Genomic DNA, 14301 nt, shown 5'->3' on the forward strand with positions numbered 1-14301 from the left:
TCTGAAATATTTAATATTTCTGTTCCATTTCACTTAGGAAAACGGTTATCTCACTCGGTTTTACCACATCGCAATCGATCTCCACCTGCAAGAGAAAACTACTGTACAGAACTGTCTCAGAACTCTTCCATGAACAAATGTTGTTTCCATTTAGAAAAAATGTTTTAAGTACTATATTACAATGATAATAGAAATAGAAAACACAAACATGATATTAGTTCATCTTGTAAAGTTGAAATATTGCATTTTTGCAGAGTTTACATTTGGACGTATATATGTATACATGTACATCCACGTGCATGTGTGTTCATAATGTTTTAGATATTGTGCAAAACTAGTGGTTCTGTGGCACTGAAACACTGCTGCTCTAAAACTGTGCTTTTATCACTCTGAAGAACTCCATTAAGAACGCACCAAACTTTGTGCCAGTAGGAATTCCACTAACAACACTTGATACAAAATCCTCTTCATTTCCTTCTAATAGTTGCAGGAAAAAGAAGTGAAACCACAAAATCTCATATTTTATTACAATATCAGAAAGCTGCTTTTGGAGGCCAGGATAATGAAATAACAAGACCTCAAACCAGGACGCTCGTTCCAAGTAGTTACACAATCCACTGCAAAGGACAGAAGACCAAGACACGCCAGCGCTTCTAGGCCGGAACCATCATAAACTCTCGCGAGAGCCTTCTCACCACCGTGAGCCCTCATAAGCACTAGTTCCGGTCTCCTATCTTAGCACGCACCCTCCTCGCCGATTTCCTCCGCTACTGCGAGGCATGCCGGAACTTTTGTTGGTAGGAACAGGTTTACACAGTTGAGTGTTGCTGGCCGGCATCGAGGAGAATTGGGTGCCGTCCTCTTCCTGTCGCCGTCGTCGCCGCGGAGCGAAGCCGAACTGATCTGATCCAGGAGCGCGGTTATCCGACGGGCTGGGTCTATGGTCGCTCCGCGAGCCGCTCCGCCGGCTGGTGCTTTTTTATCAGGGCAAACTGTGTTCCATGGCAGGGAACTTTTGGCAGAGCTCCCACTAGTAAGTGATACTCCATCTTCTCGCCCGGGTTGGTGGTTAGGGAGCGGTGAGTACAGGGCCTTCCACTCGCCTGGGCCTGGATCCCAGCCCAAGTCCGAGCGCTGAGGGATGCCCTCGAGAGGCCGCAGAATCAGAAGCGAAATACACAGTATTAAGTCGACTTTCCTCTCCACATATGCCGAGTTTCTTGGGCGCGGGGTGGTGGTGGCGGATCTGTGAGCAGGAAGGATGAGGAAAGAGGTTCAATCTCCTGTAAGGAAGACTCAGGAGTTTTCATTTCGGGTTCTTGGGTTAGCTAGGCCTGAGCGTGTGATGAGGTGGGCACAGGTACAGGAAGTGTATCTAAGTTTACGATTGTGAGATTACCGGTTCAGGCCAACTGTGGCTTGCTTTTCCCTGGGATGCGTTCAGGGAAATGGCATTGTGATCTTTTGTCATATACCTATTTTGAGTGGTTTTAATATTCGAGGAAAGGAGGTAGATAGGCATGTTTCTGTCCGCTAACCGTTTGCTGCCATTATTATATGCCTACATGGAGTTTTACCTTGACAAGGTATAGGGTACGTCCTCTCAAAATTTATCCATTTTATTAGCCTGTATTTCATATTTTGTTTTAAAAGTGGGCTTTCCATTGATTTTGTTTGTACATTTAGCCTTTTTCATGTATAGGTTTTTGTTTGTTGGTGACCATGGACGAGTTGGAGTAATATTAAAAATATTTACCTCTACATACATTTGTTTAAGGAAGCAAGAAGGTGCATGATGGGACTAATTAAACTTCGACCAGACTTTCCCACCGTATAATTGAAAGAATAGAACTTTAAGAAGAAAATATCCTAGTGTGAATAATTTTAATGCCAAGAGCATCTGAGTAGGATTGGTTCCTGTTATTCACCAATGTTTTACCTTTGTGTAAGAAAAAAAAAAAAAAAAGAGAGAGAGAAATAATGGACTTAAACCTGCTTCTCCAAAAGCATGTTTTCTCTTGCTTTAACATTATTCTGGGGATATGAAGTGCCATAGTTTTACTATGGACTACATCATGTTTATATTGTATTGCTTTTGCTTCTGAAATATTTGCTTGGACAGTTGAAATAGAAAGTTTAATTAGTGTAGAAGAAATGTTCTGATAAATTTTGAAAGAACCTGAGAAATTGTTGGGTAACTAGCTGTTGATTGTCAGAATTTTTTCAGATTTTTAAACAAAGATCTTGGCCCCTTTGAAGAGCATTTTGTTATGCTTTCATTTACTGTTGTCATTCTAAGCCATTTTTTTCACTTTTCAAATATAAAATTATAAGATTAATTGGGCATTCCAACAATTATCATTGCCTCCCAATTCAAATTGCCCTGAAGGATGGGACTGCTTGACTTTACTAAAATCCCTTAGTAATTATGGAATTCCTGGTCTACCTGTGGGTTAGTTCAGTAGTAGAGCACTTGCCTAGTGCACAAGGCCTGGGTCCAGTCCCCAGCACCACAAAAACAAACAACACCAGAAAAAAACAAAAAAAACCCCAAAGATTATGAAAAGTCTTTGTTTTAGGGGAATTTGGTGAAAAAGGAAAACGGACATGAAATATGCTGCATTCCAAGTTTTCTTATTTTAACATCATCAGTGTCAAGTTTTTTCGCAGTTGCACATGAAAATAATGGTGAATCTTACATGTAATCTTTGATGAAACGGAATACTTATAAGTCTTCTAGATTTATTTTGCAAAGTGCTGTGAGAAAAACTATTAAAATATTTGTTAGTGAAATTTCTTTAAAAAAATGACTGTGGAGTTGAAATTACTGAACAAGTCACAGTATATTTTAGAAAGTTGACGTAGAAAAAGACATTGTGATCAAAGCAAAGTGAAACTAGAAGGGCATCAGATTTGCTAGTTGATTGAATGAATTAACAAACAGGTAACAAAAATAAAAATTACAAAACCAACAGTGACTGTTGTATTAGAGAGAAAGCTTAAGATACAGTTATATAATGATTATACCCCCATATGAGATCAGTATATATGTGGTGTAGTCAAAGCCCAATTTATTAGAAAATCAGCATTTCTCAGTCCTGAATAAATGGGAACGAATATAGCCTTTGAAAATACTGTGTTATAAAGAAAACTGTGAAATAAGCCAAAGAATACAGAAATGAACATATTAAAAGGAAATAAAAATTCTTAAGAGTTGGTTCTTTGGGAGAGAGAACCAAAAGGGAAGACTAAATTGCTGCTAATTAAATCAAAGGAAAAGGGGATGATACAAAATTAAGAGTGGGAAAGGAAATAAACCTAGAAGTACTTTTGGGTTATTGCTGTGGTGATAAATTTGAAAGCCGAAGCAAATTAAGAAAATTACCAGACAGCTATCCTTAAAAAACACATGGGTAAATTCTTTCCAATTTTCAAGAGCATCTGCTGTTGAAATTGTTCCAGTTGATGCAAAGGAAAGCTTTCCAATTTTCTTTATGAAGCCATGATCTCAATGATCAAAAAATCTAGCAAGGGTAGCACTAAAATCAGTTGTAACTTTTGAATATCCATACACTCATCAGGATTAAGTGGCACACAACATTGCATTAAACATATAAAACTTGATAGTGAATTTTATTATAGAAATAATATTAAATCAGTTAACAGTGGAGATATTGAAAAAAAAAATAGGACTCAGCTGTAGAGCCAGTCTAATTTGGGTTGCTTTTTTGTTTGTGGTGGTGGTGCTGGGGATTGAACCCAGGACTTCTTGGGTATGCTGGGCACAAGACCTACTGTCAAGCTATACACTCAACATCTATTATTGACTAAAGCTCATACTAAAATGGAAATAACTTGCTTCTCAAAATTGAAAAACATCAAAGCATCAGCAAGAGATATTTAATGGTGAAATATTAGGAAAATTTGGGTGCCTATCTAACATTTCCTGAATATGCAAGTGAGTGGAATTAATAGGAGAATAAGGTATAAACAGAATGACAGAATTATCTGTATAGGGAGACAAAATTAGTTAGAAAAAAGTTTATTAAGGTGACCAGTTAGAAAATGCAAAAGCAAACAGCTACCTTTTAAATGAACAAATAGAAATAATTTGTTGTAGCAACAGAAAGTATAAACTTAGAATAAAATTAAGGACTGGGGATGTAGGTTTGTGGTAAAGTGCTTGCCTATTATGTCTGAGACCCTGGATTCAGTCATCTATATGGGGGATGGAGAGTCTGGATAAAATTAAGAAATGTTTAGAACCTATTGGGAAAAACTTTTAAAACTCTGTGGTGAAACACAGATATTAAAAATGGAGTTTGAATTCTAGTATTGCTAGATATCATTTCTCCCTGTCTTTACATTTAATCCTGTCTCAAAATTTTATATTGACTTTATTTTTTGGTACTTGACATAATGATTTTTTTTGAAGTAATGATTCTAAAGTTCAAGTCTTAGAGTAGTCATCATAAAATAGCCAGAAATCTTTTTTGAAAAATGGTAGCATGGGTGTGTTTTCCAGTCCCACATTTAGTTTTAAAATTTTTATATGTTTTAAAATTATATGGAAATAGGAATGGTAAAAAAATATTGAAACTAGGAATTGTAAAAAAAGATTTTAAATTAATGATAAAATTATAAATCAAGAAATACTTTTTGGGGGGTGCTGTGCTACGAATTGAACCCAAGGCCTTGTGAATATTAAGCACATGCTCTACTATTGAGCTACATCCCTAGCTCCTAAATCAGGAAATACTTAACTGATATTTGGATAACCATTTAAAAAACATTTAGCTAGAACTTTACACTCTATAGCAAAATAAATTCCAGAATAATTAGAACTTGAAAAAAACTGTCCGTTAATAAGGATACTAGAAAATTAGGGTGAATTCTTTTTTTTTTTTTTAATCATTTTGAGTCAGGGAAGACCTTTCTGTACACAATAAATATAAAATCAAAGTGAAATATGGGTAGATTTAAATAAGTAGGTGATTTAGATTTATGTTTACAAATACTTATCAAAAATACTTAAACTTGGGGAAATTTTTGCAACTTACTAGACAAATGATTCATTAACCATAATATACATATTTTAGATCAAAAGGATCTCCCTTTTTTTAAAAGAATCTCTCAATCATAAAGAAAAGATGGTAAACTAATTAGAAAAATGGGCATATTAGTATTAACAGTGTACCAAAGAACTATTTTTGGCCAGTAAAGCCGTGGGGAGATAGATGTTGGACCTCAAATAATGTATGGTGGGTCAGGGGAGCACTGATATACTCCTTTGCCTTTACATTTTAAAGTGTTTGAATGTCAGATACCCAGAGAGTTAAATATTTTTAAGACAGGCATGAACTGTTATTAGGAATGGAAACTGGTATAACTTTTTCCTGTAGCACGCTGCCAGTGTAAATCAAAATTACTTTATTCATTAGTTCTATTTCTAGGAAATTCTTTCAAGCATAGTATTAACCAAATATGCAAGGATGAATTATAAAGAAATTCATTGAATCATTATTTGTAATAGTGAAAAATAATTCCCTTATTCCTGTTGATAGGGATTGAATAAATACTGATCTTTCTTTAAGGCTGTTACAAGGATGCTGAATAACAAGTTCACTGACTTAAAAAGATTCCCTATATATACTGAATGACAAAAGCAGATTGTAGAATAGATTCTTTTTATTCATGTCAGTTTCACATCTGGTTAAATAGTTTGCTCTACTAGTTAAGAGGTGGTGACTATAATTCTGAAGCAGCTGTTAATGTGATTGGAATTTATGAAGTGGGGGAATTAAATATCCTGTTCACTCAGAAAAGCTGAGAAAAGCTGTACTTCATCAAATCTAAGGCACCATCAATTGATGCAAAATAATTGCACCATTTTTGTATTTATTATTAAGAAAGAGTAAACATGCTGCCAATTAAAAGGCATCACTGATATCATCTTGATATCAGTTTTAGAATGAATGAAATAGAATATAAACTAGTGACAGATTGAGGAGAATGAGGGAAAGATTAGAGGAGAATATTCTTCAGAGTATATTTGTGTTTTTGAGATCATTTTTACTAGTTTGCATTTCAAGAAACGGTCTTTTAGAATTACTTCTTGCTCTTCGTACTTTACAGAATATGAGTAGCCTATTTAGTCAATGTGACTAAGATTATGATTTTCTGTAACACTGTTGATTTTCTATAGCATATCTTAACATCTTTACTCCTTCTAGTTTGCAATGGATTTTGGATAAACAAGATCTGTTGAAGGAGCGCCAAAAGGACTTAAAGTTTCTCTCAGAAGAAGAATATTGGAAATTACAAATATTTTTTACAAATGGTAAATGTTTTTAAATTGGTTGAAGTATGAATTACCTTTGAATGTTTTTGTGTGAAAATTTATGATGAACTGTCATAATCTATGCTTAAACATTTTTATTTATATATGTATTCTTAAAACTTATTCATTTATCTTTTTAGTGATCTGAATAAAGTTTTTGTGAATCTACATGTCAGAGACATTGGACAATTTAAAGTGTTAGTAATCTCCCTAAGCTTTCATAAAGCAACCCAGTTTAAGGTTGGCTAAGCAAAGTACCTTGAGGATGAATGATTCTTTAAATCGTCATGCTGTATTTGTCATTTAACTTAGAACTTGGCTTTGGAGGAAAGAGGATTTAGTCAGAAGACCTGTAGTATGTCTTGGGATATTTTCGTCACATAATCTTTCTAATCCTCTGTTGTTTTGAGGATTCATTATGGATTTTTAGTAGTTTAGTAGTTGACTTATTTTTTCATATCTATTATAAAGTTAATATGAGAAGTGTTAAAAATATTTAGAATTAAGAAGAGTTATAACCATTCAACTTCCTTACTGCAAGACTGACTTTTGCAATGGGACAATTTTTCATTTGAGTTTGTGCATACTGCTCTATGTTTTTAAACAAATTTGCAAATCACAGTACTAGACCAGTGTAATTCAAGTAGAACCTGAACATGTGTAAGTTTTTCCCTTTGTTAAAAATGAAAATAATCATGATTTAAACACGTGGACATTACTGTTTGAGGTTAATATTATTACAGTAATACCAGGTGGTACATTTACAACATTCATTTTATTTTCCTTTTAGTTATCCAAGCATTAGGTGAACATCTTAAATTAAGACAGCAAGTTATTGCCACTGCTACAGTCTATTTCAAGAGATTCTATGCCAGGTAAGACTGTTTTATTTTAGGAATATGTTATACCTATTTGAAACCCCTATCTAATGTTGATGAGCCTCAGTATAAATGATTCAGTTATTTGCAGTAGAGTTGTGATTTTTTTTCCTCCCCAGTATTTTCTAAATGGGTAATATTTAACTTTGTTTCATCATATTTTAGGTATTCTCTGAAGAGTATAGATCCCGTATTAATGGCTCCTACATGTGTCTTTTTGGCATCCAAAGTAGAGGTATAAAACAATTTTCTATTCTTTGTCAAAGTATTGTTGGAGTATATTGGTTAATCTTCCCCAGTTTTTACTTTGCCTATGTAAGGATATTAACAGATGGTAATTTGTGCAAAATATCTTTGTACAAAATTGAAGAAATGGGTATCTTATATTTATCTTTATTTTATGTATTTACTTAACACTTACATAGCACTTCTTATGTATTAAGGGCTTTTGTAAGTGATTTTACAAATTCTAACTTAATCCTTCTAACAAAATATGGAATATGTAGTAATCGTGTCTGTATTTTATAAATGAGGAAACTGAGTCATAGAGACAAGTGCCATAGCTTGTCTACTGTAATCTGAGAATGTCTCTTTTCCTTACCAGTATACTTCTTATTTCTTACTGCCTGCCTTCCCTGCCTCCTGTTGTTTGGCTGCCTACCAAGCCATAGAGAAAAGAAAGCAAAGGGGAAGGCAAAATTTGGGAGGTGTTATTGCTGTATAGATTCTAACAAGTAAAAGTTTGAATAATAAAGGTAGAAAAATTAGGTGAGAGAAGAAAGATAGAAACTTGTAGGTGAGACAGAATTTCTGCTCAATTTATTTACTTTTTCAGGTTTTTTTGAGGTGGGGAGATGATAGTGGCTGGGGATTGAACCCAGGGCCTCCACATGCTAGACAAGAGTTCTGCTATCTGAGCTGTATCCCCAACCCCACTTTCCGGTATTTTTTTAAATTTTATTTTATTTATTTATATGTGGTGCTGAGTATTGAACCTAGGGCCTCACACATGCCAGGCAAGCGCTCAACCACTGAGCCACAACTCTAGCCCACTTTTCGGTATTTTTGAGTTCATTCTTCAGCTACAATTCAAACAATTATGGCAGGTTTTACAAAAACTGCTTGTTTTTCATAACTAATCCATGCAATCTTTAGTATTACTAAACTTTTGTATTATGTTTATATTTTTGAATGACTTTTTAGAATAGGAATTATATTCTTGAGAACTGTGATTTTAACTTAGTAAGTTTGCATTCCTTTTGTACCCATTTTTATTGAGTTTTGTTTTAGCCGTTATTTTGGATTATACATGCTATCTTTCACAACTATTACCTTAATACTTAGAATTGGCTGGGTGTGGTGGTACACACCTGCAATCCCAGCAACTCAGGAGGCTGAGGCAGGAGGATCACAAATTTGAGGCCAGCCTTGGCAACTTAGTGAGTGCCTATCTCAAAATAAAAAGGGCTGGGGATGTGAACACTTAACATATTAGAAATAATATTAAAACAGCATTCTAGAGATGTAAAGTGTCTTGATTGTGAAAGATATTTTCAGGCTGCAGAATCAACTTTGTTTTTGAGTTTAATGGAAAAGAAAATTTATTAAAAGCCTTTTATTATGGGGTAGTTTTCCTAAATATTATCATGTAATATTTGATTTTGTTTAGAAATGACCAATAATATTTAATTTTATATATCTTAAATACAACCTGTCCGGGGTGCTAAAACAAAAATCTGTATAAACTTCCATTCTTGTAGATTAATTTGGGGGTTTTAATTTGTCTTGTTTGTTAAGTATCTTTTTTGTTATTTGCCACTAGGGGTGTGGCTCAGGGGTAGAACACCTATTTTTAGCATGTGGAAAGCCCAGGGTTCAATCCCCAGTACCACAAAACAAAAGTAAAAACAACTTTTGTTATTTGATTTACTGAGTAGAATTCTGTTATATGACTTCCTGAGTAAAAGTTTGTGCATAAAGAATTTTGGATAGGGCTGGGGTTATAGCTCAGTGGTAGAATGCTTGCCTAGCATGTGTGAGGCACTGGGTTCGATTCTCAGCACCACTTATAAGTAAGTAAAATAAAGGTCAGTTGACTACTAAAAAAAGAAAGAAAGAAAGAAAGAATTTGGATAAAGAATATATTCCTGGAGGTGATACGGGGGAAATGTATCCTTTCACATTTGGTTGCAGCATTTTTTCACTCTCACCTATAATCAGATCTCCGAATTTTGTCCACTAGTTGTATGGCAACTGTTTACAAGTGATGTTTAAGAAGATACTTTAGACTCTTCAAATTTTTATTTTCATCTACTAGGGTTGAAGTTTAAATGTAAATACAAAAATAGACACAAATATATTGTCCCTATACAGGATAAGGATGTAAGTTGAAGGTATTTAAATAGTTTTTAGTTTAGTTTCTTTTGTTGGATGCGAAGACAATTCTTGATTTTTCGGCATTAAGGTGAAGCCGAAAAAAAAGCTTATCTAAAGATAAGCCGAAAAAAAGCTTATCTAAAGATAAGCTTTAGAAACTTACTAGGTTTATTTGAAATTAAATGGGAAAATATATGTAAAGTAAATCGTTGATAAATTTTAGATTTAAAAAAATTTTTTTTGTAGTTGTAGACAGGCAGAATGCCTTTATTTTATTTTTATGTGGTACTAAGGATCAAACCCAGTGCCTCACACATGCAAGGCAATCACACTGCCACTGAGCTACAGCCCCAGCCCCAATTTAGTTATTTTTATAGTGGTGGTATGTTAGGTTGAAAGAGGAAATGGGAACTAATCTTGGAAGACTTATACTATATTGTTATTTTTCTGTTCCAAAAAGAAAAATAGGTGTATGTGTGGTATTGCATTTTTTAAAAATTTTGGTGATATTCAAGTTTGTCTTAGTTAAGAGATTTTTTAAATAACTCTATTTTGTTTATCTTTTATGTTTATGTGGTGCTGAGAATTGAACCCAGTGCCTCACACATGCCAAGCAAGCAGGTGCTCTACCACTGAGCCACAACCTCAGCCCAAGAGATTTGACATTTTATTACTATTTAAAAATTTTTTTTATTTGTTGTAATTAGTTATACATGACTGTAGAGTGCACTTTGATACATCATATATAAATGGAGTATAATTTCTTATTCTTCTGGTTGTGCATGATGTAGAATCCCACCAGTTGTCTAGTTATATATGTACATGGGGTAATAATGTCTGATTCATTCTACTATCCTTCCTACCCCCATATCCTCTCCCTTCCCTTTACTCCCCTCTACCTAATCTAAAATAACTGTTCTTCCCAACCCTCACCCCTTCATTGTGACTTTAACATCCACATATCAGAGAAAACATTCGGCCTTTGGTTTTTTGGGATTGACTTATTTCACCTAGTATGATATTCTCTAACTCCATCCATTTACTAGCAGATGCCATAATTTCATTCTTTAAGGCTGAGTATTATTTCACTGTATATACACACCACATTTTTTTTTATCCATTCATCTGTTGAAGGGCACCTAGGTTGGTTCCATAGCTTAGCTATTGTGAGTTGAGCTGCTGTAAACATTTGATGTGGCTGCATCACTGTAATATGCTGATTTTAAGTCTTTGGTTATAAATTGAGGAGTGGGATAGCTGGGTCAAATGGTGGTTCCATTCCAAATTATCTAAGGAATCTTCATACTGCTTTCAATAATGGTTGTACCACTTTGCTTTCCCTTCAGCAGTGTATGAGTATACCTTTCCCCCACATCATTACCACCATTTTTTGTATTGTTTACCATTGTTTGTATCCTTACCACCATTGTTTGTATTCTTGATAATTGCCATTTGTATTCTTGATAATTGCCATTCTGTCTGGGGTGAAGTGAAATCTTAGAGTAGGTTTTTTTTTTTTTTTTTTTTTTTTTTTTTTTTTTTTTTTTTTTTTTTTTTTTTTTTTTTTTTTTGTGGTGCTGGGGATTGAACCCAGGGCCTTGTGCATGCGAGGCAAGCACTCTTCCAACTGAGCTATTTCCCCAGGCCCTAGAGTAGTTTTGATTTGCATTTATCTAATTGCTAAAGAGATGTTGAACACGTTTTCACATATTTATTGGACATTTTATTAAATGGCATGAGCTATTAGGTTCAATTGAATAGAAAGCATACTTAGTGTTTATTCTTGAAGTTAAGTATAGAGTCTAAAAGTTGTCTTAGAAACTAAACTAAGTGCAAAAAAAGTGGCATTGTCTCTTTAGGGCTTGGTTTCTAATTTGGTATCTTTACTAAGATTAAATTATAAAATTATTTTAAAAATTTGTCTTGAATTATGATAATTTCAAGGAAAGGTAACATATTTAGAGATTTAAAATACTTTATGCCTCAAGTAAATGTAAGCTGGACAGACTATAAACATGGGGACAGCTGGGAAATACTTTTTTAAATAGATCTTAGGTTTGCTTACATCTGTTAATATGTACCTGATCTCATCCACTTTTCTTTCTCTAGGAATTTGGCGTAGTCTCAAATACAAGATTGATTGCTGCTGCTACTTCTGTATGTAAGTGCAAAAAGTATATCCTGCTTTCAGGATATAATTCTAAAAAAAACTCTCCATAGTTTATATGTTTTTAATTTATAAAACACGAGACATTAGCTGGGTTTATTAACATCTCCTGAGAATACCTGTATGACTTACATATTTGTCAAAAAAAATTTATTGATTTTTATAATATTATTATCTCTAGGACATTTCTTTTAATGTTAAAAATAAATAGTAAGCTGGACTCAGTGGTGAACGCCTGCTTGGGAGACTGAGGTAGGAGTTCAAAGCCAGCCTCAACAACTTAGAAAGGCCCTAAGCAACTCAGCAAGACCCTGTCTCTAAATAAAACAGAAAAAAGGACTGGGAATATGGCTCAGTGGTTAAGTGCCCCTGCATTCAATCCCCAGTACCAAAAAAAAAAAAAAAAGGAATAGTAATTATCAATCAAAAAATATCAACTCAGTGGCTCTTTTATAAAAAGATTAAAGGAAAAATTTATTTCCTAATTTATTGTAATTTTATGTGTTCCTAAAGGTTAGCCATCATTCATTCTTATGGACAGAATAAACTGTTCCTTTAGCAACTGTAATGTGTATCTTTGCTGAGAATTATTATGTCTTTTCAGACCTCCAAATCAAATAACATGGTACAGGGCCAGGTGCAGTAGTGCATGTCTAAAATCCCAGCGGTTTTGGGAGGCTGAGACAGGAGGATCACAAGTTCAAAGCCAGCCTCAGCAATTTAGTGAGGCCCTAAGCAACTTGGTGAGACGCAGTCTCTAAATAAAATATTTTTTAAAAGGCTAGGGATATGGTCCAATGGTTAAGTGCCCCTGGGTTCAATCCCTGGTACAAAAAACAAAACAAAACATGGTAAGGGAAAAAATGCTGACTTGTCAGTTTAATCTAACTTTTAGCTCTAGTTCCTTCTCTGAGTAACTGTTTTGTCTCTGAGCAGCCATATAACCTTGAACAAATTGATTTACCTCTTGGCCTTAATTCTTTATCTAAAAAGAGGGAATTTAGATATCTGAACCATGATAACATTAAAGGAAGTCACACTGTAACATAATAGTTATAAAATACTATGTAGGTTATTAACATTATACTGTATTCCAACTTTATAGATTAATCAAAAAGATAATTCAGCCTTTTAAAATTATTCCTATGATCTACACAGGGGAAGCAGAAAATTACATTGTGTTTTTTAACCTTGTGTTCCAGACTGCTAGTTTTTGTATTTGGGGGTCATTCCCCTTTCTTAGAGATATACAATAATTTAATTGTTTCCATGTCATATCTTAATTCTTTTTTTTTTTTTTTTCACTTTAGCAGTTTTTAATGTAAGTTGTAAATATGGTTACTTTATTCCAGAATCTTCTCAGTTGTTTCTTTTTTGTATTTGCCCTTTTCCTTTCCCACTTGGTGACATTTTGCCTTCCATTCCAGGATCTTTTTGCAGGCTTTGGGTAGTTTTAGCCTGTCAATTACCACCTTGCTGGGGTGAATGCCCACATGGACAGTTGTGCCATTGGCCTTTCCCCACTGTACCCATTCAGTATATTATCACTTATTTCTTCCTGTAAACCTGGACTACTCTGCCAGTCTGTTGACTTTTTTAGTGTCCTCACACAATCTGAACTTTGTTATCCTTTCAGATGTGCATAGGTCAGATATTGTAGTTTTGTCTCAGGTCTTTGGAAAGAGAGGAGGACATAATCTTCCCTTGAATGTGGAAAGGAGTATTGAAATACCTTTTGTGGTTCTTACTTTAGTCAGAATTCACAAAAGGATTAAAGTTCATTTTGGCTGCTGCCACTTCAGTGATGACTGCAAAAGGGAACAGATGTCTTAATTCTTAAGGCTAAAAGATTAGCAATTAGTTTTGCCAAAAAATTTAATATAACATATATGTCACATTGATGAAGTATTGCATTGCTTTTTGGAAATTTGTGTTTTTCATGGAAAGTCTTGAAAATATATTCAGAGGTTTGGTTACCAATGAATAGGAAAATCTTTTTTTTTTTTTTTTTTATTTATTTTTTTACGTTTACATAGGGTAATGATGTTTCTTTTTTTTCCCTTCCCCCCCACCCCTCCCACCCTTTTCCCTTTATACAGTCCTTCTTTCCTTCATTCTTACCGCTCTCCTTAGCCTAACTCTAAACCTAACCCTAAACCTAATGCTAACCCCTCCCACCCCCATTATATGTCCTCATCCGTTTATCAGCGAGATCATTCGTCCTTTAGTTTTTTGAGATTGGCTTATCTCACTTAGCATGATATTCTCCAATTTCGACCATTTGCCTACAAATGCCATAATTTTATCATTCTTCATTGCGGAGTAATATTCCATTGTATAAATATGCCACAGTTTCTTTATCCATTCATCAACTGAAGGGCATCTAGGTTGGTTCCACAATCTGGCTATGGTGAATTGAGCAGCAATGAACATTGATGTGGCTGTATCTCTGTAGTATGGAAAATCTTATAGTAAACTATTTGTTCTGTAAGTTTTATCGTATATTATTACATAGGCCCAGCCTGCTTGGGTTTCAGTTT

The 14301-nt window shown here is 34.3% G+C and overlaps 1 protein-coding gene and 1 pseudogene across 3 annotated transcripts in view; one reads left to right on the top strand and one right to left on the bottom strand.

Moving 5' to 3' along the window:
- Nucleotides 1-739: 739 nt before the first annotated feature.
- Ccnc (cyclin C) overlaps nucleotides 740-14301 on the top strand; it is a 41441-nt gene continuing 27879 nt past the window's right edge. The window contains exons 1-5 of one of the 3 annotated variants that reach the window (XM_047557840.1): nucleotides 740-1033; nucleotides 6234-6340; nucleotides 7131-7215; nucleotides 7384-7453; nucleotides 11704-11755. In XM_047557840.1, the coding sequence (XP_047413796.1) occupies nucleotides 1002-1033; nucleotides 6234-6340; nucleotides 7131-7215; nucleotides 7384-7453; nucleotides 11704-11755 (346 nt within the window). In that variant the 5' untranslated portion in view covers nucleotides 740-1001. The remainder of the gene's footprint in view (nucleotides 1034-6233; nucleotides 6341-7130; nucleotides 7216-7383; nucleotides 7454-11703; nucleotides 11756-14301) is intronic. The other 2 variants (XM_047557841.1, XM_047557839.1) reach the window with 2 other exon arrangements.
- Nucleotides 13105-13543, bottom strand: LOC124988385 (60S ribosomal protein L26-like; annotated as a pseudogene).

The sequence above is a fragment of the Sciurus carolinensis genome, chromosome 7 (genome assembly GCF_902686445.1).
Source record: "Sciurus carolinensis chromosome 7, mSciCar1.2, whole genome shotgun sequence".
Lineage (NCBI taxonomy): Eukaryota > Metazoa > Chordata > Mammalia > Rodentia > Sciuridae > Sciurus > Sciurus carolinensis.